General features: G+C 31.5%; 2 protein-coding genes across 2 annotated transcripts; one reads left to right on the top strand and one right to left on the bottom strand.

Annotated features, from left to right (window-relative positions):
- Positions 1–2,158: 2,158 nt before the first annotated feature.
- LOC109002051 (protein DAMAGED DNA-BINDING 2) lies at positions 2,159–7,939 on the bottom strand. Its single transcript, XM_018979633.2, has 11 exons — positions 7,552–7,939; positions 7,368–7,458; positions 7,017–7,144; positions 6,003–6,125; positions 5,807–5,895; positions 5,520–5,640; positions 4,703–4,794; positions 3,780–3,909; positions 3,260–3,508; positions 2,976–3,172; positions 2,159–2,763 (listed from the first exon to the last, which is right to left on the bottom strand). Exons 1-11 carry the CDS (start codon positions 7,825–7,827, stop codon positions 2,538–2,540), a joined length of 1,722 nt encoding a protein of 573 aa, XP_018835178.1. The 5' UTR covers positions 7,828–7,939; the 3' UTR covers positions 2,159–2,537.
- Positions 7,940–22,267: 14,328 nt separating this feature from the next.
- LOC118343849 (E3 ubiquitin-protein ligase AIRP2-like) lies at positions 22,268–25,666 on the top strand. The gene is made up of 5 exons (XM_035683066.1): positions 22,268–22,529; positions 24,041–24,191; positions 24,405–24,471; positions 24,634–24,868; positions 25,265–25,666. Exons 1-5 carry the CDS (start codon positions 22,462–22,464, stop codon positions 25,509–25,511), a joined length of 768 nt encoding a protein of 255 aa, XP_035538959.1. The 5' UTR covers positions 22,268–22,461; the 3' UTR covers positions 25,512–25,666.
- Positions 25,667–25,673: the final 7 nt, after the last annotated feature.

Raw genomic sequence — 25,673 nt, forward strand, 5'->3', positions numbered from 1 at the left:
AATAATATGTAACTAACTACTAACATATAAACATTTAATACTATTATACTAATATATAATACAAATTATACTTTACCTTTTAATTGGAATAAGTTAGACACTAGTTATAGTAAAAGTATAATGAGTTAATAACATGTAATTAAACACTATTTATAAAAACTATAGTACAAGTATAAATACTAACAATAATAACATTATAGACTTATAGTCTACATTTAATACCAATGTGGCAATGTATAATAATACTAGTATAATAATTATATTTAAATTTTAGTCAATATAGAATGTGGATGATGAATGATGGGAGTGGATGTTTATTGTAGTGATAAGTCCTTTTTTGTTTTTTTGTTTTTTTTTGTAATTTTTTGAAGCATGTTAGTATGTTACTTGTTTTATTTAGTTTTATTTTTGTTATGTTTTTAGTAAAATTGAAGCAAAAGTGAATTATTTAGTTTAGATTGTAAATTTTGAAAAAAATTAAATTTATAAGCTCACATAATTTTTTTTAAAAGTGTGCCAAATATGAAGTTGAAAATAATCCAAAAAAAAGCCCATACATGTCGGAGTTAGAGGTCGGATTCGTTCTCCGACTTGGTTGGTGCTCAACCCTTGATGAAACAACTGATGTCCCTTTAGAATCGGCACCATTTGTGCTTTCTAAAGAAGATAATTTTCTATAGTAAGCTTAATGGTGATGAAATGACTTGCAGAATTGAGAATGGTAGGGGTGGTGATAGATGTTTGATTCAGTGGAGAAGAAAGAAGAATCAGTAGAAGCCATTCGGCTGTGTGTGAAAAAAAAAAAAAAAAAAAAAGACGTGGGTCTTTTAAATGGCTCTTGATACCATGTTGAAATTTCAACTCATGCATGCAAGGTGTTTGACAGAAAGCGATAAAGAAACCCTCTGTTCTGATTCATTGTAATTCTTGCATACATATTCTGCCGAGAATTAACAATCTTATATTGAAGAAAACATAACAACCTTCATCCATAATTCATGGATCTATTGCCACCTGCCCTACCAGATTTTGATTTTTTATACTGGAACATTCCTCATGACGCTGCTGTGCTATTCTGGAGTTTTCTGAGCTGGCAGTTAACTTGCTACGTGTACTGCTACTACTGCACTCCTCCTTTTGTATCACAGGTGTCCTTGACACAATCACATGACAAAAGTGGGTTTAATTCTTACATACGCAGATTGGCTTGGAATGTCATCAGTCCACACGTTTAGTTCTTTTCATTTCCTTGTTTGTTTAGCTTGCTTTGATGATCTAAGAAAAAACCGGTGGTTCGGTTGTTTTTGATTCCTAAGAATTGAAATCGATTGAAATTCGGTTAGATAAATTGGATTGAATCAAACCTAAAAAAATTATGTCTTTAAATTTGTTTATATTATATGTTATCCATATTATAAAACTAATATAACACGTCTTTTTAACCTTATTATTTATGCTTAATTTGATATAAATTTACTCTTAAACTTGAATATTAATATTAAGTTATTACTATGTTATTATTTATCCTTATATATTAAGTTACATGCTTACATATATAATATGGTATATATAAATACATTTTTTATAAGTACATTTTTAAACATTTTTTGTGGTTATATACATGGTGTTTTTGAAAACAAAATTTTGGACTACCATATGTGGGATAAAAGAAATTTTCACATGGATCAGAAAAACCAACTACCCAACAAAAAATCTCAAACCGAGCCGGACGAAAATCAAAAAAATCAAAAGTTCTAATTTTCTGGATGAATTATTCTGTATCGATTCTCAAAATTTCAAAACCAACTTAAACTGGTTTAATTGGTTTCAAAATATATCCAAAACCAAATCAAATTGAACCGATTTCAACTCTAGATGCAGATGTCAATTCAAGGAAATCCTGCAGAAGTATGGGTAGACTCCCATGCACACACAAAACTCACATAAATAAATAAATACATTTACAAAAAATCTTCACAACCTCCTCACACTCCACACTCTATATTTTTTTATTTTTTTCTTTTATTAAATATTTATTATATGAATAATGAATAGAAAATTTAAAATAATTTAAAAAGAATAAATTCAAAAAAAATTATAAAAAAATATTAAAAAATTAAACAATTAAAAAAAATGTGGAGTATGGCGTGTGGTGGAAGTTGTGTAGCAAAACTCATACATTTATACGTAAAATATTAAAAGTGATGCACAATCCAACATGCTGAAACAACATACCCAAGAGGCTGCATGCATGGATGCACCCCAGTTAGTATTTTACACTGAACCAAAAGGAATTGCATAATGTAAAGCAAAATAAAGATGCTGAAGTCCGCACCGGGTAAGAAATAAAAAACGCTTTTGCCTGAAAGGCTAAGCAAAAGGTGGCAAAATAGCTCTCTGTACAGAGATGGCCTATGGAAAGCTTCAAGAACAGCTCGGAAAGTTCTCCCGAGATGGAAGATAAAGATGAATGCTTCAAAATCCACTCTCAGCACCAAAACCAAAAAGGGGCATGAAAGTTCACATTTTGCATTATATTACCGTTTGACCTTATTAGAACAGCGGGTTAAATTCCTTTCAGGTTTATTGGACTTCAGCTTCGTGCTCTTGGAGGTGAATTTGTCATCATCAAAATCATCATCACTTTCATCCCCAAACTTTCGACTCCGCTTCTTCTCAGCTCTTCCACAAACAATTATCCTCCGTTCATCCTTCTGTTCCACAGGCTCAGACTTTTCCTTAGGCCTCCATATGAAGAGCGATCTAAAAAGCAGTGTGGTTAACCACAAAAGGCAGCAAACACAAACTAAAGCAATATATCACAAGATTTATTTATTTGAAAAGAAGAAGAAGAAGCAGCATAAATCCTTCCTCTGTTACTGAATGTCATAGATATCTACCTATCAAATACATAATGGAGGCACATAAACAAAGCTTCAACACATAAGATTATAGTTGATAAGTTAAGTTCAAACCTTGAACTACCAGTCGCCAAAACATCATCACGTGGATGTAGCTTGTTCACCGGACTAATAGTTGTGATGTTTGGATCCATGACCTCAGCAACTAGCTGTCCTGTGCTGATGTCTATGAAATCAATAGGATGTAAGGCAGCTCCATTATAATTTTCACTAATGTAACGACCAATAACTGCCAGAGATTCTGATGGATCCTGCAGCAAAAAAGTATTGGAATTTCCAGAGGAAAAGAAAGATTCAAAGTGTAATAAGAATATCATAAACATAAATTAACATATCACCTTTGGATCCCATTCAGCTCTAAAAGGAGTCAAATGTCGATTAAAATCATGACTGTGCACAATTTCTCGGCTTGGAGAGTCCAAATCACCAAATATAGAATCCCATATACGAAGGCGATTGTCTTGCGATGTAGTTAGGATTTTGCTGCCTGACAATGGAGAAAAATATGCTGAGTTAACAACTCGCTTGTGTGCAAGCGCATAGAGGGAAGATCCAGCTTCCATTCGACGCATATCCCATATACGAGCCTGCAGAGCAGAAACCATATATAAGGATGCTACAACCAGAAATATATTTCAGAGTAAATTCATATAGGACCACATATTTACAATTTGCAGAAGAATTGAGATGCATTAACAGAATAACTAAACTTTCATCAAAATGATATTTGAAAATAATTAATTAATAAATGTGAGAGAATAGCAGAAAAACCACTTATGCTCAGGTACACAAAGGGGAAAGAACCAAAAATAAATCATTATTTCTCATAATAAAATCTAATTACATTTAAAAGCTTACAAAATGATCATTTCCACAGCTCAAAAGGAGGTCTGGCTGAACAGGATTGCAGTGGAGTCCAACAACTTTGCTTCCTTTCTTATGGATCAAAACTGCTTCCCCAATTTTGTTGTTAGAGCGAGTATCCACTCTTAAGTATGCCATAAGAGAAAATCAAACCTGACTGTAAGTATGTCTGCTGCTCATAGAAATATATTACTGGTAAAAAGTAGAATAGAGAAGACTAATTCACATTCACAGCATTCCAAGCACTTTGCTCCTGCCCTCCCTCCTTTCGTCCTCCCTCTCCCTCTCCCCCTCCCCTTCTTTTTTCCTTTTTTCACCTTTTCCAGTCTACTCAGACGATTTTCAACAATATGATCAGAAGCATACATGTCATAAGTACAAGTTTTCACCTCAATATCACTTCAATTAGTTCAAAGATTATAGCATAGTACTCTGACATACAAGCCCTTAGCAGATTTCTAAGCAACAAAAAGTAACATTAATTAAATATTCTAAGCATGTCATTGTAATTTAAAAAACAAAGAGCCAGATTATCATTATTGGCATCAACCAAATAGAAACAATATTACATAATTAGTACCACCATGCAGTGTCAGTTTGATCCCACCAATTAGGTAGCATATGACAAATTGAGTAAACATTCATCAAAATGTGATGAAGTAGCAACCTGCTATTATAAAATAGTACAAATATATATCATACTATAACGTAACTATTCCAATAGTAGGCAAAGCGGAAGGGAGACTTCTAACACAAGTTTAACAAACACAGCAAAAAATGTTAAAACATATTGCCAACTGTATGACTAAATCGTCTTTCTAGTTGGGTGCACTTTCCATCAAATGCTTGTATTTCATCTTTCTAACCTTACAATTATTTATTTGCAACAAAAACAGCCAAGTAAGGAACATACTTACAAGTAGAGAAAACCAAAGTTATCAGCAACAAGCACAAGGCCTTTCTCTGAGTTGACATCCATGCCATAGAGCATCCTCCAACTGCTTGGACCCTACAGATAAACCATATATAACCAACTCCTAATGACGTAATACAAGAGTTAATTCACCATACAAGTCCAAAAGCACTCTCTTTCATTCTCTTTTAATCACACCCCTTCTCCCAAAGAAAATCTAAAATCCCACAAGAGGTAGGAGAGGGGCAGGGAATCCCCCTGCTCACCTCGCCTTTTCCAATCATTATCCCAATTCACTGTTGAAAAATAAGCAGAAATGATCTTCATGTAAAATAGTATCCTTTAAACTTGAAATGATTTCAGAAACCAAATCAACATTTAAATCAAATCCACAGATTTCTATTGGTAGGCAGTTCCATATTCAAAACTAAACAATCAACACTACCGAGTCAGGGTATCTTGCCCGATTTGCCAGTGCCTACTTTGGCTAATGATACCTCGATCCAAAAGCCTTGGTACACATACTATTAATTTAAAACATATATACCATAAAGTAAAATGTTACTCTGCACAGGGGAGAAAGAGACTGCTTTGCACTCTAAAACTCGTTAACAGAACTTTACAAAAATTTGTGGCACAGATTGTCATTCTCAAGAATAAACATTTAGCATAGACTTTGGAAAATCAGAAATACAGCCTTTAGTGGTAAGTCCAATAGATTAGATATAGAATTAGAAACAACTTTACACACTCAAGATTTGCAAGGTTACATGAAAAGTCACTTCTATAAACACCAGAAAGAAAATGGAGGGAAATATCACCTGCCACCCATCAGGATTAAGGTTCATCAGAGATAATGAAATTCCAGTCTCCATGTCAATGCAACTAATGGTTCCATCTGAGGACGCAGCATATACCGAATCATCCTTTGTAGGGTTGAATCTGTAAGTGTTTAGATACTATTCAGCCTTCTGACTTTGAATTTATATAAACACACACGCACATCAGTTATGGCTTCATAGAGTTAACTAACACCCATGCATATATATGAGCTAGGCTTCGTAGAGATAACTTTTTTTTTATAAGTGGCTTCATAGAGATAACTAACCTCATGTTATTCACGATACAAGAGTGTACATTTCCATAAACCATCTTTTCATGCACTTTGGCAAAATCCCAGACTCCAACTTGTCCTTTCTTTAACATCACACAGGGAAAAAGGACCAGGTGTCAATTATCATAAAAAAAAATCACAGGAGATAAAATTTAAACCAATTAATGGCATAAACGGAGGTGAGACTGACCTTATCTCCAGATAAAAGGATGTTATTGTTGGTAGGATGAAACTCCAAGCATGTTACCCGTCTACTATGATATCTTATAACCGCACAATTCACCTGATCTGGGATTACGAATGTCGGTTTGATCTATTGAACAGACAATAAAAGATGCAACAAATTCATTACGGTGAACACTGCATATTACCCCTAATAGATAACTTTTCAACAATAAAGCTCTATGAAGACCAGTAAATCAAGAAACAAGTCAAGTTTGAAACAAAATGCAACACTAGATCACTCGGTTTAAAGTATGAAATGTACTGATATCTCAAACATATATGCTCGAATGACAAGAAAGAAAATGAACCAAATAGTTGAATTGTAAAAGCTGTTTCAAGCATATAATTATGACTGAGAACATTTTGATACGAACGAGTTACAACCACTATTTCATGATTTGTACTCCATCTTAAATCTATGCTAAAGATTTGGAAGTTCCAACCTGTTGATTCGTTGAAGGAGTCCTGTTTTGCATTTATAAAAAAAGGACTCGGAGAAGAAAGACAGAATAAGCCCACAGTGACGCAGCCCAGTTTTCTCATTTGGACTCTGAAGTTTTAGAGTCATGCCGTTATTGCTTCAAATACAGATTTAGCAAAGGTAATTCAAAAAATTCAGTACCTTCCCTCTCCTTCCTAAGAAAAAATGAAAGTAATCTCTAAACTGCCAGCCTTATGGTCTTCACCAGCAATGAAATCAGATATACAAACATATCTCACGCTAAATTGATCGTCCTCCCAGGATGACCCATGCTCAACATCATAGCCACGTAATTGACCAAACTCAGTAGCTAAAGTATAGCAATAAGTAAATACAGAGCGGTTCTAACACATCAAGCTTCCCTATCATGCAGCAAACAAACTCTCAGAACTAAATGTAATCTCATGCTGCTTAAAAGAGAATTTAATATGTAAAAAAGACTTGGATACTACATGGCATGCTCATGAAAAACAAGCAGATAGTCGAGTGAAGGCTTACCGGAAGAATGTCTGGTCTGAGCTGGCGCTCAAAGACATATTCCAATGGGTTACGGGTAGATCTGCGGGGTGCAGGGATGACCCCATGCTCAGTAGCCACCCGATGCGGGCATGTCACTGTAGTGTGGCCTTCAATTCACAAAACCCACATGCCAAACACATAACCAACATCATAATAAGACCAATTACAATTTTGCTAACAATGTGTGCAATATAAAGTTATAAAATTATAATGCTAGAAGGTGATAACAAGAAATTAACAAATGAAGTGAACAGGAAAAAAAGAAATCCTAATTGCGGTTTTATTAGCAGAAATAAGAATTTTTAAAAAAAGAATAAACTTAAAACATACCGGGCATTTTGCAGAGAAAGCAAGGTTTCATTGGGCAGTCTATGTAAGTAGCCCCCTTGAATCCCGCTTCATGACCCGCCTTTTTGCAAACCTGAAACACCACCAATAAAAAGAATAAATCAAAACAATGAACGAAATGGGGTATCAAACCGCTATTAGAGCACCTTGTTGGGTAAGCCTTTACTTTGCAAACTTTCTTAAGACTAAGAGTAATGGGCGCTTTGCCTTTCTTCTTCGCATCCAAACCTTCTGCCGTTCTCTCTCCGTTTTTGTTCTCCAAAGCTTTCTCCTCTTCCCCTTCTTCGTTTTCCCCTCTTTCCGCTTCTTCTTCTTCTCGGTTGTCTACATCTTCTTCTCCTTCTTCTTCTTCTTCTTCTTCTTCTGACGAGCTGGGTTCAGAGTCGGAGTCTCTCTCTATGACAACTTTCGGAAAAGACGTTCTTCTGGTTTGTGGGGCCATCTTTGGAAACCAACAAGGACCCAACGATGATGTTGATACGAGGAATCAGGAATCAGAAATGGAAACGAAGAGACCCAGAACTGAAATTGGTAGCGACGAGGAAATAGTAAACCGACCATTCCGCCCGAAGGGCATTGAGTATTAAACTACTGAAATGCCCCTAGAATATGAAGTAGTCCATTGACCTTTCTGCCTTCGGGAAATGAACACAATTCAAGGCTCAAGCTAGACGGAGACCATAAAGGAATACGGATACTCTTGGAATAATATTTTCATTCTAGGGCTATGCCCGGTATTTGATTTTTGGTGGTGGCGGGAGACGACGTGGCTAATTCTATGCCGTTTGGGCTCTACGCAATTGGGGAACGATGTCGTTTCGAGTTTTTAGCACCAGTTTCCAACTTCCCGTTACATTGTTCCTTTGGACTTCTTGCCTCACGAGAGACCCTAAAGTAGATAGGTTATAAATAAATATAGAAAAAGTATATTCTCAAGTATATGCGAGCAGAGTTAATAAAATTATTATATGACATAATTTAATTTAAAAAATAAATTTTAAAATTTGAATATTACAAATCAAATATTAATATTTAAGTAATGTGGATTGTATACTCTACATATCGGTTTGAGAATATAATAACTCAAAGATATATGTCAAGAATATTTACACTGATTTAAAATATGAGTGAGTCGTGGACTATTTTAAAATAAAAATTATATTTCCAAGTCGATGTGTATGAAATATTTAATAAAGTGCTTATTTAACATAATTTGATTTGAAAGATAAATTTTAAAATTTGAATCTTACGAATCAAATTTTACTATTTAAATTATATAAATGATATATTTTACATACTGACTTGAAAATATAATAACTCATTTTAAAAACTTAGATAAAGAAAAATCTCCACGCTTGAACAAAAGCCTCCACATTTCAACTACCATTTTAGGAGGGAAAAAGGTTGGAGAGATTCATATTTATCTTTTTATTTTGAATAATAATATTTGGTCATCTTAAACTTACTGCTCAAATGGCTCTCTTGACGTGGCACCACCATGTGGTACCATGTGGTTTATTAAAAAAGTTAAAAACACAAACATAAAAGGGATAGGAAATCTAGAATTTCAATCTTCTTCTTTTTTATTTTCAAACACCCTTTTGTTTTATTTTTTATTTTTAATAAACTACATGGCCACGTCAAGAAGGCCATTTGAGCAATAAATTTAAGATAGTCTATATAGAGTAGTACTACATGTAATTATAATTTTACATACAATATCAATTTTATCAATTTTATTTTTAAAATAAAATTTCAAATTTCATAATTTTTAATATATCAACAATTTACACGTCGACACATATTTTTATGTAAGCAAAAAATATAAATACATATATCATTTTCCTTTTAAACACTCATCTTTCCAATTTTCAAAAGAAGAGAAACATATAACTCTTCCAAACTCATGTTAGTAAGCCTTAAGGCAATAATCAAGATACAATAATGTTAGGTTTGACTGGTGAGTTAATATGTAAATTAAAAATTAAATAAAATATTATTAAAATATTATTTTTTAATATTATTATCATTTTGAAATTTAAAAAAATTGAATTGTTTATTATATTTTATGGGCGAATTTATGAAAGTTGTAATGATGAGATGAGATAGATTGAGAGTATTTCTCGATCCAATTTGAACCTAATTTAACAAAAATGTTAGGGACACAACCAATATATAATAGTACTTAACCACATAGTAAATATTACTTTTTTGTCAAGAATTCGATGCATAATGAATTGGGAACTTGATGAAAGCTGAAAAGGAAGGAAATAAATGAGAGGAAATGAGTCTGGTAATATATTGAATTGTATTGAATGAATAATACGTAAATGTACAAGTGTATTTATACTAAGTCATCAACTTCAATAACTGAATTAACAGAAATAACAGAAACTATCTATTCTCCTCTTCTTTGACTTTTTCTTCTTTTGACTTTAATTTCATAATCTCAATGTGTGAAGCTATACTCCAACACCTCCCTCAATATGAACATGTATATTAAGAATGTTCATCTTGCGAAGTATATGATGAAATAGTAAGGAACCGTGAGGTTTTGTGAATGTATATGGCAATTGCAATCTTGATGGAATGTGAAAAAACTTGATAATGTTCTCCTGTAACTTTTCTCAAGCAAGATGACAATCAATTTGAATATGTTTTGTTCTATCATGTTGGACTGGATTTGTGGCAATAGATAACGCTGACTTGCTATCAGTGTAGAGTGATGATGTTGGCTGATGATGGTTGATGTGTAGATCTTGTAAAGCATAAACTAACCATTGAATTTTACAAGTGGTTGCTGCAAGTGCATAATATTTTGTTTCTGCAGGAGATCTACTAATAGTAGCTTGCTTTTTAGATTTCCATGAAATTAGTGACTTGCCCACAAAGATTGCAAAACCTGTAATGCTTCATAGAGTATCAATGTTGCCTTCCCAATCACTATCTGAGAAAGCTTTAAGCTGTAAGTCTGATGATGCAGAAACAAATAGACATTGTCCTAATGTAGCCTTCAAGTATTTTAGTACTCTAATTGTTGCTTGATAATGGCTAACAAGAGGTTTAGCAAAAAACTAAGTTAACACTTGAATAAAATAGGCTAAATCTGGTCTTGTGATTGTCAAGTAAAATAGTCTTCCAACAAGTCTCATGTAAGCTTATGGATCCTTATAAGGATTAGGATGAGTTCCACTTAGTTTAAGATTAGACTCCATTGGGAAAGCATCAAGTTTTGAACCCATAACACCAGAGTCTTTAAGTATGTCTAATGCATACTTTCTTTGGTAGAGTGAAATGCCAGTTTTTTATCTTATTACTTCCAAACCAAGGAAGTACTTGAGCTGCCCCAAATCTTTGATGGTAAACTTGTCATGCAGAAAATCTTTTAGCAATTGAATTTCTAACAAACTGTCAATAGCTAGTAATACATCATCTACATATACTAGTAGTGCCATAAAGGAAGTTGTGGATTTCTTAATGAACAATGAACAGTCAAAGTTTCCTTGAACAAATCCATAACTGATGGAAGTAGTAGACAACTTTGCAAATGACTGTCTGGAAGCCTGTTTTAGCCCATAAAGACTTTTGAGAAGTCTAAAAACTTTGTTACCCTTTTTTACAATCAATCCAAGAGGTAACTCCATATACACCTCCTTATGCAAATCACCATGTAGAAATACATTATTTACATCTAGTTGATGAATGTGCCAGTTTTTAATTGCAGCCACAGCAAGCAGTAATCTAATAGATGTAATTTTAGCCACAAGAGAAAATGTATCAAAGAAATCCAATCCTTTTTGCTGCGTATAGTCTTTTGCCACCAATCTAGCTTCTTTATAGTTTCATCAGCCTTATATTTGATTTGAAATAACCATTTACAACCAATGGTCTGTTTGCTTTTAGGAAGAGTAACTAGCTCCAAGGTTTTATTTAATTCTAAAGCATCAAGTTTAGCTTTCATGACAGTTTTCTATTCAGGTAGTGTAGCAGCCTGTTTGTAGGTTTTAGGTTCTGTAAAGTTTGAAATGGAGGCAAGAAATGCTTTGTGTGTGAAGCTGGCAATCTATTTGCAGAAAGAAAAGAGGAATTAGGATAGAGATTACCTTTAGTAGAAGAACAAACAATAGAAGTAGATTCATGGTTTGCATTTGAAGAAACATTGCTACAATAATAATCCTGCATAAAAATAGGTGTTTGTCTAATTCTAGAAGATTTTCTGATATTTGAGGTATTTATAGTATTGTAATGAGAAATCTAATCAGTATTTGAAGCTATTTCATTGGAAGAAATATGTTCTTCATTAGGAAAATAAGACGATGAAGTCTACTCTGAAGTAAGGGATGAACATGTATGAACTTCAGAATCATAAGGAAATTCTGAAAGAGGAAACAGAAAAAAATGAGTCTCAAGTTTTCATGGAAAAGCTGCAAAGGAAAGAATGGTTTCATATAATACAACATTTCTAGAGATGAAGGTTTTGTTGGTATTAAGGTTCATTAATTTGTAACATTTAACATCAGAAGGGTAACCTAGAAATATTGATTTTGTAGCTCTTGGATCGAATTTATGTCTGTCATTTGTAAGTGTATAAGTAAAATAAAGACAACCAAGGACTTTAAGATGAGAGAGATTAGGTGGTTTATTAAAAATCATTTCATAGGGTGTTTTGTTTTTAATTGGTTGGAACATTAAGGCTCTAACTGTGCTTAGCAAGTGCTGATGTTTCCTTTCAACAACTCAAATTTGTTGTGGAGTTTGTATACAACTTCTTTGATGCAAAATATCATTTTCATTATAAAATTGAGTAAGAAAAACTTCTAGTCCATTGTCTGATATTATAGTTTTGATAGAAACACTAAATTGTGTTGCTATCATTTTACAAATTTTTTTTATTAAAAGTACTTTAAATTTTTCCTTAAGCATGTATACCCCAAGTGCATCGTGTAAAATCATCAACTATAGTTAGGAAAAACTTAAAACTAGAATAAGAAACAGTGGCAAAAGGACCTCATATGTCACAATGGATCAAATCAAATATTTTATTAGAGTTACTTTGAGATACAGTAAATGAAAGTTTTCTTTGCTTTGCTAAAGGATAGATGTCATAGACATTATTACAATCAAGAGTTATAAAGGATTCTAACTGTTTGAGAGAGGATAACCTCGAACTAGAAACATGACCCCTAATATACAATGCCAAAGGCCTAACTGTTTTTTAGTAATGGTTGAAGCAAAAGGTGTAGAATTAAACTTGAATTGAGTGCAGGAATAAGCTTTTGAAGAACCTTGAGACAAATGGTAGAATCTTTGTTTCTCAAATGCAATCACAATCATCTTCTTCACTGATTGGTCTTATAAAAGGCAATAAGAGTCATAAAAGATAGAGAAATGTTAGATTCTTTGATTAGTTTGAAAAAAGATAATAGGTTAAAGGAAAATGTGGGAACACACAGAACATTATGTAAAAATAGTGTGTTAGAAAGACATTGTACCAATATGTGTTGCTGGACCAATATGTCCATTAGGAAGATTAATAGAAGTAATTATTTATTTAGGTGGAGAAGAATATAGGAGGGGTGAACAGATCATATAATCTGTTGCACCAGTGTCAAGAATCCAAGAAAAATTAGATTTTAGAGTATAAGAGATAGAATTGCAAGAAATAAAAGGGTGTTCTTTACCAGAGAATTAGGAAGAAGTGACAAGGTTTATTGCTACTGTCGAGGTGGTATTCTGAGAGGGTTGAGAGGAATTGGCAAGTGCTAGAAGTTTATTGAATTCTTTAGAAGTTAAAGAAAATCTCTGTTGCTCATTATTATTTTGAATATAGATCTCTCCAGTTGAAATGGCAGCATGTGCAGAAGGCATGTTTCGCTTTCGTTTTGGTCCAATTCATCCAGGAGGATACCCATAGAGCTAAAAACACTTATCAACTGTATGTCTATTGTATCCACTGTGAGTACAATGCAAGGAAGACTTCTTTGGTTTCTCTTTCAAGAACTTGGATTGAGTAGTTGGCTGAGGGAACTACTTGGCCATTAAGGCATGTGTCTCATTACATGCAGAATTGGTAAGTTGTCTCTAACTCTCTTCTTGGAGCAGCAATGAAAAGACTTTAGAAATACTAGGCAATGGAACAACAAGGAGTAGTTGACTCCTAACAGAGGCATAAGAATAATTTAATCCAACAAAAAACTTCTACACATAATCAGACTGTTGTCGAAGTAGCAAGAAATTGAAAAGATCACAGGTACATGTTGACATCTTTCCACAGATGCATGTTGGAAATGGCTTATAGCTAACATACTCATCCCAAAGGGTTTTAAAAGCATTGAAATATTTGGTTACAGATAAAGACACTTGACTTATGCAGCTTAGAGATTTTTCAAGATGAAAAACTCTTGGTTCATCACTTCTTAGATATCTGGTCTTTAATTCATTCCAGAGATCAACAGCCGAGGAAACATCTAACAGGTTGTTTCTTATTTCTTTAGAAATAGAATTTATCAACTAAGAAAGTACCAGATTATTGGCACGCAACCAAGCTATATGAGCAACAAGTTGATCAATTGGAGGAGAAGAAATCGAACCATCAATGAAGGTAACCTTGTTCTTGACAGTCAAGGCTATTGTGATCGAGCGACTCCAAGCTACATAGTTATCTCTAGTAAATATTTATGAGACTAAGAGGGCATCAGGATTATCACTAGGATGAAGATAATACAGGCTTGAAGAATCATCTGAAGGATTTACAGGTGTAAAACTGGTAGAATTCATACCAAGAACGTATAGAGAAAAACACAAGAAATATTTATTGAGGATCACTACAAAATCTGAAATGAAAAAATGTAGTGCAGAGGAGAGGTTCAAGAAAGAACAGAGAAACAAATGAATGAAATAATTTTATGATACGGAAGCAATTATCAATCTGATACCATGTCAAGAATTCGATGCAGAATGAATTGGGAACTTGATGAAAGCAGAAAAGGAAGCAAATAGAGGAGAGGAAATCAGTCTGTGTAATAGACTGAATTGTATTGAACGAATAATACGTAAATGTACAAGTGTATTTATACTAAGTCATCAACTTCAATAACTGAATTAACAGAAATAAAAGAACTATATATTCTTCCCTTCTTTGACTTTTTCTTCTTTTGACTTTAATTCCATATTCTCAATGTGTGAAGCTATACTCCAACATTTTTTTAAAAATTTATCGACTATTACTTTGCATATAGTGTATTTGAATTAAGAAATATATATATTCATTGTGAAGTTATAAAACGGTTATGTCCATACCAGTTTTCACTAATTCATCTATAGAAAGTTTTAGTTAAGTATAATTATTGACATATCAAACACAACATTAATATGAAAGTATAATGCATTAGTTAGTATAAAAAAATATTTGTATTTTGAAATGTTGTTACAATTATTAATGTGATTCTACAATAAACTATGTGTTTATAAGCTAACTTGCAAGTAATTGAATTGGAATTGGTTAACTTGGAATTCAACTAGATAAGTGTTATTAGGGGTGTAAATTGAAACCGGAAAATCGGAAAACCGAACCGGACCGGACCGGTTTTGAACCGGTCCGGTCCGGAACCGGTTTTTAAAATGTAAAAACCGGCCGGTTTCGGTCCGGTTCCGATTCTGGGATTTTTTGGACCGGATCGGACCGGCTGATTAAAAATAATAAAAAATAATATTTTTATATATAAGTTTTATACAAAATATTTTTTATATATTAAATATTAATATATATAAGTTTTATATATAATATATAATTATAAATTTTTATGTGAAATTTTATATATAACATATATATTCATATATGAAATAATTTCTTATTATAATTTATAAATTATTACATAAAATGTTAATACTAAATCACTAAAAGTTTATAACTAATACTAATATATAACTTATAACTATACCAATAGTCTAATATTAATACTGTTATATAGTCTAATATATAAATAAAAGTATAAAACAGTTTTTTTTAAATCAATTTTTTTTTTATAAATAAATTTTTAATGACAAATTGTGAAATTTACATTTAAAAAAAACCGGAAAACCGGACTGGACTGGACCGGAAACCGGTAAAACCGAAAGTACCGGTTTAGGAGGGTAACCGGTGCGTAATCGGTTTTGAAAAATACAAAACCGGTACATACCAGTTCGGTCCTAGATTTTATCCAAAACCAGACTGGACCGGACCGGTTAGACCCCTAAGTGTTACAATCACAAAAAAATTTCATAAAAGTAAATATGTAAACTGACATATCTTTATATGATAAATTATATCTATTTTACAATAAAAGTAATTTTACAATCTAACGTACAACATCAAAACACATTAATTTATAGGTTACTTTTATGTGATCTCTTTATAACTAAAATATTTATTGTTCAACTAATATGTTATCCTTTATAGTAACTGGGGGAGGGTGTAGTTGTTGGTTCTAACCCCATAAATCATACGTCCTATTTTTTAAAAATAAGTATAAGTCGTTGATATTTGGATGTATCATATAATCGCCACAATGATACATAGTAATATATGTGATACTTAGTAAGTTACCATGTTATTATAATTGTGGTTTGACAAATTCAAAAAAGAAAAATTATACTTATCATCTTCTACCGTACACATCAATATGTGATTTATCATTCTTATTCTTCAATTTAAACACACGTGTTGATGTGTAAATATGTTTATTTAAATAGAACGATAAAAATGACAAATCATATCACGATATATGATGTGAGGATAATAAGTAATATTTCTCTTCGAAAAATGTAACTAAACTCTAACCATTCTATGTAGAAGTGATTTCCTAGTCAAATCTTAAGTTGAACTTGTCATGTTCAGTGCAATATGACCTTTAAAACTCGTTAATATTCATAATAAGACATTTGAGGTTGTGTTTGCTCGTTGAACAAAACTCAATTCATCTCAAACAAATTATTGATGAGATCTACTATTTTATCAATTTCTCATAAAAAAAGTTAAATTCATCTCAACCTATTTTATATATTTCAACCTAAAAAGTTAAACCATCTCAACCTAAAAAAATTAAATCCATCTCAATGAGACTTACAAAATACTACTATTTACAATTCAACTCATCTCAACATTTAAACGTAGCCTAAAACTATTTAAATTTAAATTCTTAAATTAATAATTATTTAATATAAAAACAAAACATGTTGCTTAATATGATTAAAAAGTAATGCTATTATATCCTTAATTTATATCACTCTGTTTACCCTTTGATGTGGTACCACACGTGACTTATTAAAAAATTAAAAAAAAATATATTCAAAATAAAACGGCATCTGAAAACACACAAAGTGGAAGACTAAAACTCTCGATTCACCCTACCATTTTATGTTTGTGTTTTTAATTTTTTTAATAAGCTACTCATTGTGGTGCCACATTAAGAAATAAAGCGAGTGATATAAATTATGAGACATAATAGAATTAATCATAATTAAATGTCAAGTTGTCCTTTGAAAATTACAGAAGAAATCAATTTTAGATGTTCTACTATTGTCGTGTCTTTACCATTAGTGAAAAACACTATCGACAAGGAAAAATACTTGTTAAACTAAGGATTATGACTGACAATCCTGAACGATTGTATTTTTTTATTTTTTTTACTTAATATTTAAGAAAATAATTATTATTGAATCGGTGTTTTCTTATATTTTTTTAAATTTTTTTTAAAGATATATAAAAAATAATTAAAAATAAAACAAAACAAAAAATAGATTCACACTTATCGGTACAATATAGGGACACCATTCTCGATCCGCTAGCATTGTCTATCAATAAGATGTTACTCGGTATCGATGTAAGTGATTTGATCGGAAAAAGATAAAGAAAATACTAAGTGCGGTTTGGATATTGAGATGAGATAAGATGATTTTAGATGAAAGTTGTAAAAATTTAAAAAATTATAATGATGAGATAAGATAAGATAAAATATTTTTACTATCTAAACGGGACTAAAGGGACCGATGGTTTGCGTCAAAAGAAATGGTACATTTCTTTGTATATTCGGTGCAAACTTTCAATCTCTTAGGAAGGATAAAAAGAAAAAAAATAAAAAGAGGTGACACTAGTTTATCTCGAGTACTAATGGGATTGGTAGGTAAAAACACTTTGACCTATTTTATCTCTACTTTAATTATAAGTGCTCTATGAATTGATATGAAAATCTATTATAGGTATGAAAATCTATGTACATGAATATCGTGTCACATCAGTTTCTCTACCCTGATCCACTACTACGAATCAGCGGTGAACAAATCGTCGGTACTTCTTGTGCGCATGGCAGTTGGGGCCACTGAAGAGCAGTGATATCTCAAAGGCTATTACATGTACTGTTGTGTATATCGCTGATTTCCATTATATAGTCTTAATTGATGCATTTATTGATCTTGGGAGCCTATGGTTGCGTGTACTTCTCATCTTTTTTGTGGTGTTGCTTGATGGGTAATGCTTGAATTGTTCATTCATAGCTATCTTAATGAAAATAAAGGGTACCAAAGAGCTTCTAGACTATTTTTTTTTTTAGAGACGGCTATGAGAGTGATAGAGAAAGTAGTGAGGATGAGAGATTGTATCAATTCTACTTTTAGTAGATTTTACACTCAAAATTCATAGATATAGGCTTTAGTTCTTAATAACACACCACATACTACATTTTTTTTTTTTTTATTCTTCTTAAACTTATTAAATTATTCTACTTATCATTCATATATCACACATTTAATAAAATAAAATAAAAATATAGTGTGTGATTTGTTAGAATGATAAATAGATTTTTTCATTGTAATTATAGGATCTTTTTTTTTTCATCGTGTATAAAGGACTTTAATTTTTTTCATGAGTCTTTAAGGGCTGGCTGGTTTGGTTATACAAAATTAAAATATCTCATCTCATATAATTATTACAACTTTCACAAACTCATATATAAAATATAATAAACAATTCAATATTTTCAAATCTTAAAATAAAAATAATATTAAAAATTTATATTATAATAATATTTTATTTAACTTTCAATAAAATATCTCATCTCATCTGACATGCGTAATCAAATGAGATTTAATAGTCTTAATATTTGCATTAATTTCACCCCCAACATAAAAAATAAAAAATAAAAAAAATTCACATTTTACAGTAACATAAATAAACATTGTTATGCTGAGAATGATATACCTCAACTCCCATACCATCCATGGGTTTTATTCTGCGTGGCCATAAAATGGGTAATTTATAATGGTATTAATAATTATCAAGAGTACATAAAGAATATTAATTGTATTCCATAATTTCTCAAGTCCTGGGGTGGCTGCTCCTCGCATTAGTTGTATGGTCATTTTCAACAAGTGGTTGAACCAACTGTAAAGGCAGTGAGTAACAATGAAGCCTTCAATCATGACAGCTGCATCTGATTTATTATCATACATATAATATTTAACAGGTTATATAGGCTTATCGTTGTCTGATGTGGCCGTTTTGTCCAGCCTCGACAATTGCTTTGGGATTAATCCATCTCCTGACTCTCGATGGACAGTGATGCTAAGAAAGAGGAGGTATTGAATTTAGAAAAATACTGCTCTTACTATTTATTCTTATCGGTTGAGTTATTTTTTATTTTATTTTTTAAGTTTTTTATTTAATAATTAAAAAAATGTTTTTTAATAATATTATATTTTTTATTATTTAAAAATATTAAAAAAATATATAAAAAAATTAATAATATAACTAATAGTATTGAGAATGTTTGTGAATAGTAATGAAAAATAATAATAAAATATTAAATAGTAGTAAAAAATAGATAAAAAGTAATGAATAGTAAAAAAATAAGTAAAAAGTAATAATAAAGTAAAGAATAGTAGTGAGAGTACTTGATAAACACTTTTTCTAAAAGAAAAAAAAAACAAATTTGAGTTAGAGAAATGATACTTGCAGTCGTGAGTATGCAAGCGTTATGCAGTTATTTTGAAAAAAATGAATAAATATGAGACCCATATAAAAAGAAATTAATTTTTTAATAGTAAATCTCACTCTTTTTCAAAGTGATTGTACGACGTTTATACATTTCATAACTGTATATAGCATTACTTTTTGAGTTATAGTATTTAGAGTCTTGCTAGCGTACGTCCAGTATTAACAGTTGAGTATGCCGCTAGCATAAAAGATTTTTTTTTAATATTTTTTAATATTTAAAAATATATATATCAATATATTAAATACATAAACAATTAAAATGAAAATATAAACTCAGATAAATACGAACATTTTTCTAGTATGTATGAGCGTAGTACTTTATAATAAAATCTATTACAATTAAAAAAAGCTAAAGCAATTCTTTTATGTTAATTAATGTGAGCAACTTTTAGAATCAGACGATGACAAAATGGGTTCATAATAAATTGATCGACATTCGAAGAATACTCGATCAAAAGATCGAAATAAGATGAATGATAAGTCTCGACCATAAAGGAACAAACATTTTTCAATAACTAATATACACATTAATCTAATATTATTATAATAATAATAATAACAACGACGATAATGATGACGACTATGATGATATAAAAGGGTAATTATAATAAGAACAAAAACAAGAGTTTGATATTCCTAAGTGCCCGTGGCCGTAGAATTAAGCATTCAATTTATTTAGTTGTGTTTGGATAATAAGATATTTTAAAATATTTTGAGATATTTTGTGAATAACAGTAAAAAAATAAGATATTTTGTAAATAATAATAAATAATTAATAAATAATAATAAAAATTAATATATAAATAAATAAATAATAATAATATATTTTCAAAATACCTGAAAATACCTTAATACAAACTAGTTAGACTATCAAGTGGGTCGGTATTGGGTAAGCTATGCCTTGTAATGATTAGCCGGAATAATTGGTGGTTGATGCGTAGTCATTAGTGTTGACATTCTCTAATTAATTTGATCCCCTTTACACGGATTAGGCATCTTTGGTGACTAGAAGAAGAATATGATAAGGACAACAACAGCACAATAACAACAAGAAGAAGGTGATTTTTTTTTTGTCCCTTGATCTTATCCTTACTTAAAACACTAGAGATAATTAATTGATTATATACACCTAATCTGATTACTTAGGCTAATCACTAGGAACATTAATTCATTTCTTTTAGATAATATGATATTTTCATCCTTATTTTTTTTTATCTCTATGTACACCGAATAATATTTTTTTTATTTTTATTTTATAACGGATTTCAAATTTTGATATTCATCATTCTCACACGTCACACTTATTTTTAATTTTTAAAATTTTTGTTGGTTTTATTATTTATAAATTAATTGAATTATTTTATTCATTATTTATTTATTATATATTTAATAAATAAATTATATAATTATATAATACGTTGTGTAAAGATGATGAATATAATTTTTTTTAATAATAATTGATCTCATTAAATGTTATCATGTTAGTAAAATAATAATAAACTATTCATAAAATATCATTATTATAAAAATACATCGGATAAAAGGATAAGGTTCCTTTCCAATCGCCGCCCCATTTGCCAAGCAAAACCATGGGAGCCGCGCTAGCAGTTTTGGCTGGACAATGATGATTTTCGTATGTGCATCGCAAATATCGCGGAATTGCATTTTTTTTTTCATTTTCTTTTAAAAGAATTTTAAATATTTTTAATTATTAAAAAAATTCTAAATTTATTAATAATTACTCCCTTAACTGTTAAGAAAAATGTAAAAAAAATTAAAATACATTTGGGAGTCACCCAATCATTTTCCGTTTTGGCCTCAACGGTCATAGTAATCTACCTAAAAGGCTAAAACGCCGAAAATATTGAGGAAGAGTTCTACTCAAAGTTTCACATCACACATCTGCTGAATAAAAATAGTGAGTGGTGTAGCTCTGTTGAATATAATTTTTTAATTTATAATTTGTATTATAAGGAATAAATTTATTTATTATCATCTTTTAATATATATTAATGTGTTATTAAATGATAGATTTATAAATAAAATATAATAAATAATTTTTAATTATTTAATATCACATCATAAATGATGAAAATAATGATAGAAAAAGATATGATGAGTACTATTATTCTATTTTTTTATTATAGAATTAGATTTTAAATTGAAGGTACTTATGTAAATCGATGATATTTTTATAAGTTATTTTATTAAAATACTCCTTACCACAAAATTGTATAATTATAAAAATAATTGTATGCATATAATTATTTAAGGAAAATGATATTTAAAGTTATAATTTTACTTTCATAATCATATGTGTTGGTGTATCAACTATTAAAAATTATGAAAATCTTGAAATTTTAAATTTTAAATTTTAAATTTTAAATTTAAATTAACAAATAAAACACAGATAAAATAAGACTGCTACTCAATATGTATAAAATTATACACATAATACTACTCTTTTCGAATTATTACATAATAACTAGACTCGATAGATTAACGTGAAGTTAGCTTCAAATTCAAGCCATTGGTTATTTTGAAAATTCAACAGTAAAATGAACATTACCAACTTTTTAAGTATTCTCTTTTTTTTTTCTGTAATAATTTATTAATTTGAGATAATTTGGATAATTCGATAAGAGAGATGTGAGATGTTTTGAGATATTCACATTTATGGGTAAGATTTTCGGAATATATATTAAGAAAAGAAAAATCTGAATTATTTAATTATAGGTAATAATTGTATATTTAAAAAATATTAATTTAAGACATTGGAGAAGGATATAGTTGCCATTTTACGGCGCGGTTTTTTTTTTTTTTCGCCTATAAGGAGGGCTGGGGGAGACGGAAACTGAACGAAGTGCAGTGGGTGGAGACACTGGAGTGGAGGGTAGTGTCTTATTACGTGGCGGCTTCAACGGGGGGCAACGAAACAACGACGACTCCATTCTCTCTCTCTCTTTCTTCTTCTCGTTCATTGTTTTGCTTTCTCTGGTTTTCTTTTTCTTGGATGGGCTTTATTTTCCGGGAAAATACCCGGCCATGGGAAAGTCTTCGTTCAAGGATTCTCTGAAAGCGCTGGAAGCCGATATCCAGCACGCAAATACTCTGTAATCTCTCTCTTTCTTTTTGAGATACGAATTTTAAGATTTCCATTAACTGCTATTTTCTTTTGTTACCTCTGTGAATTGAAAGGGCTGCTTTTGCTCTTGTGCTGTTTGTATACATGGTGCGATTTTCAAAAGTAAATAGCGATGATAGAGTATTGAAAATTCAGATTCTGGCCTTCTTGGTATGCGAAAGCAAAGCGCAGATTTTTCTTGCTTAGAGATAGAAATGGGACCTGATAAAGAATCTCATCTGTTTGTTGACTTGTTCTAATCCCAAGGAACCCATTCTTTCAGGTGGACCTTTATGGGCCCACTCTCTAATGCCTATAGGTGCGCGCAATTAAAGTAAACTTATTTACATATGCCATCGATGATGATAATTTTCTCACTTTTTTTTTTTTTTTTTAAGCTTTTTAGCTTCACTTTTTGGACTTCGAAAATTGCAAGACTAGGCTGCTCATTGTGCTCAATTATTTTGCTCAATTATGTATAATGTGACATGGAACTTTTATAAAGAAGCTAAAACTTGATTGCTTTGGGTGTAACTTTTTGAAAGGACGATGGCATGAATCTATACTTTTTTGTTCTTATTTACTTTTCAAAATAACAATGAACGAGTATGAAAAATTTCACCAAGTTCATTTTCTCAGACTGGATAAAGGATGATTCAGTCCGATTGACAGCAAACTCGATTATTATGAAGCTTTGTTGAGTCGTATTTAGTATTCTTTATGGTATATGCAGAATAATATTCTGTCTGCACAGTTATGTTACACGTGTTTTTTAAGGTTGGTTTGTCATTTACCATATAAATTATGTAGTGGTTAAGCTGAACCGTAAGTTGCAAATATTACATATCCGTGCTATTCAAATAGTCTATGCCAAAGGCCTGTGCCTGATTGGCATAAATCTCCCGCCTCCAAAATGGAGGTCTGGCTTCGAAATCCACCCTCCCCAAATGTATAAAAAAAAAAAAAATAGTCTTTTAAACATTCCATATTAAATAAAGGCTCTAAATAACCTAGCTTATCTAGGATTCAAAATTGTATTCGGAATGTCGACAGTCCTAGGAGGAAAAACATGGTTACTAGAGAGGTACATTGGGAAGCGGCCTATATAGGGCCAAGTGGTGCAAAAGGATCCTTGTTCCCAACTCTAGTTAATAGTCATCAACTCAATGCCTATCTGTTTTTCTGATAATTGACTGCTTTAGAACTTTGCTGCTTGCATCAAAATCCTTCTGGTTTATGATTTGAAGAATCGGAACTCTCATGTATGATGGCAATGATGTTGAGATACTAGATCATCAATGCATTGTAAGGCTTGTGGTAGCTACATGATGATTGAAAAATTCTTTCTGCATTGTTAGCTTGTTTTTAGTCTGCATTATGGTCTTTAACAAGTTCTACTTGTTCAGTTCACGTACTTGAGTTTATATAATCTCCGATGATCGTTGCTGGATATCTGTTAATTGTGTGCTGTGCTGCCTTCTTTGCCTCTTGTTATTCCAGGGCTTTAGATTTTCCAAGGGAGAATGATGGAGCACTGGTTCAGATGAGACTGTCCTATAGTTCACTGGCTCACCTCTTTCTTTGCCTTGTTCAATGGACTGATTGTCACCTTGCTGGTGCACTTGGTTTACTTAGAATTCTTATATATATGGTATATTTCTCTGTTTATCCTTCTCGTTTCTGTTAGTTTCTGCTTTCATAGTTATGTGTACATACTCTCTCTCCTTCTCCCTTTTTGGTTCTTTGTCAGCTGTCCTTGTATTTGTCTGTGTTACTTTGCGCCCCATTCCCTTCAACGATGTAGTAATTCTATAATATGACTATGATTCCTTGTTGGTTGTGGCAATGTGATGGATTGGTGCAGACCCATGCAGATGGCAAGACCATTATGTCTGTTTATGAAAGGAAAGCAAGCATTAGAGAATTTTATGGTGAGTTTCACCTTCGCCAAATCTCTCTGTGTTGTTTTTTACCAATCAAAAAGAATTTGGAGGTGAAAATACTTAAATTTTGTGCATATATAAATGTTCAACATTGATGTGACTAATTCTCTCTGGCGCAAAGACCTTATGAGGATGGCTTTCTGTCAACAGCGGTGATATTTCCTTCTTTGTTGCAACTTCAAAGAGGCATCACAGATTTAGAGGATCGGAAACAGAGAGAGGCATGCACTCTTAGATTCAGAAGAAATGATGAGTTGGAAAGGGGGAAACTCTCTGAAATTGACATAGAAAGAGAAGAGGAGTGTAGTATTTGCATGGAGGTGAACAGCAAGGTCGTATTGCCAAATTGCAGCCATTCTTTGTGTTTAAATTGTTATAGGAATTGGTAAGCCATCTTTCTTCTCTGAGCTCATTCTGTGTTATAAATATAAATGACATAAGCAGGAAACAAAAATATGACAATTGAAATTTGTAGCCTTTCATTATTTTTTCTTGAAAAACTGGGCTTGGGAGGACCATTTTCTGAGTCCTCAAACATGGGGTCTTACCCCCCATTGGATAAGGCCATTTCTCCACCAATAAGTTGGTAGGCTATCTCTTTGGTCTCATGGATGAGATTTACATGGAAAGTTACATCCTTTGAAATTGGCAAATCCTTACCCGGTAATTAAATTTCTGTTAATTAATACGTATTATGTCAGGCTCACGACTTGTTTTCTCTCTTTCTAACAATAATTGGGATCTAAATTCTAATATTGCATTTCCTTACTGTTTTCTCTAGGCATGGACGATCGCAGTCATGCCCCTTTTGTCGAGACAGCCTCAAAAGAGTAATGTCCGGTGACCTTTGGATCTATACAGATAAGTGTGATGTTGTTGACTTACCATCCATATTGAGAGAGAATAATAAGAGGCTGTTCATGTACATCGATAAATTGCCCCTTATTATTCCTGATCCTGTGCTTGTTCAGTATGATCCTCATCTTAGGTGGGATGCAATGTATAGGCTTTGTGAACTGTATATATGATAAGCTTAAAGCTGGGTTGTATTTGTTTTCCGACCAAAATACAAATTGGAGATATTGATCCTTAAATTCAGTTCCAATTTCTCCAATACTATAGTAAGCACAACATTAAATGTACCTTATATTTACTAGTTTCATAATATTGTATGATTTTCCTATGTACTT

This window comes from Juglans regia, chromosome 11 (genome assembly GCF_001411555.2).
Source record: "Juglans regia cultivar Chandler chromosome 11, Walnut 2.0, whole genome shotgun sequence".
NCBI lineage: Eukaryota > Viridiplantae > Streptophyta > Magnoliopsida > Fagales > Juglandaceae > Juglans > Juglans regia.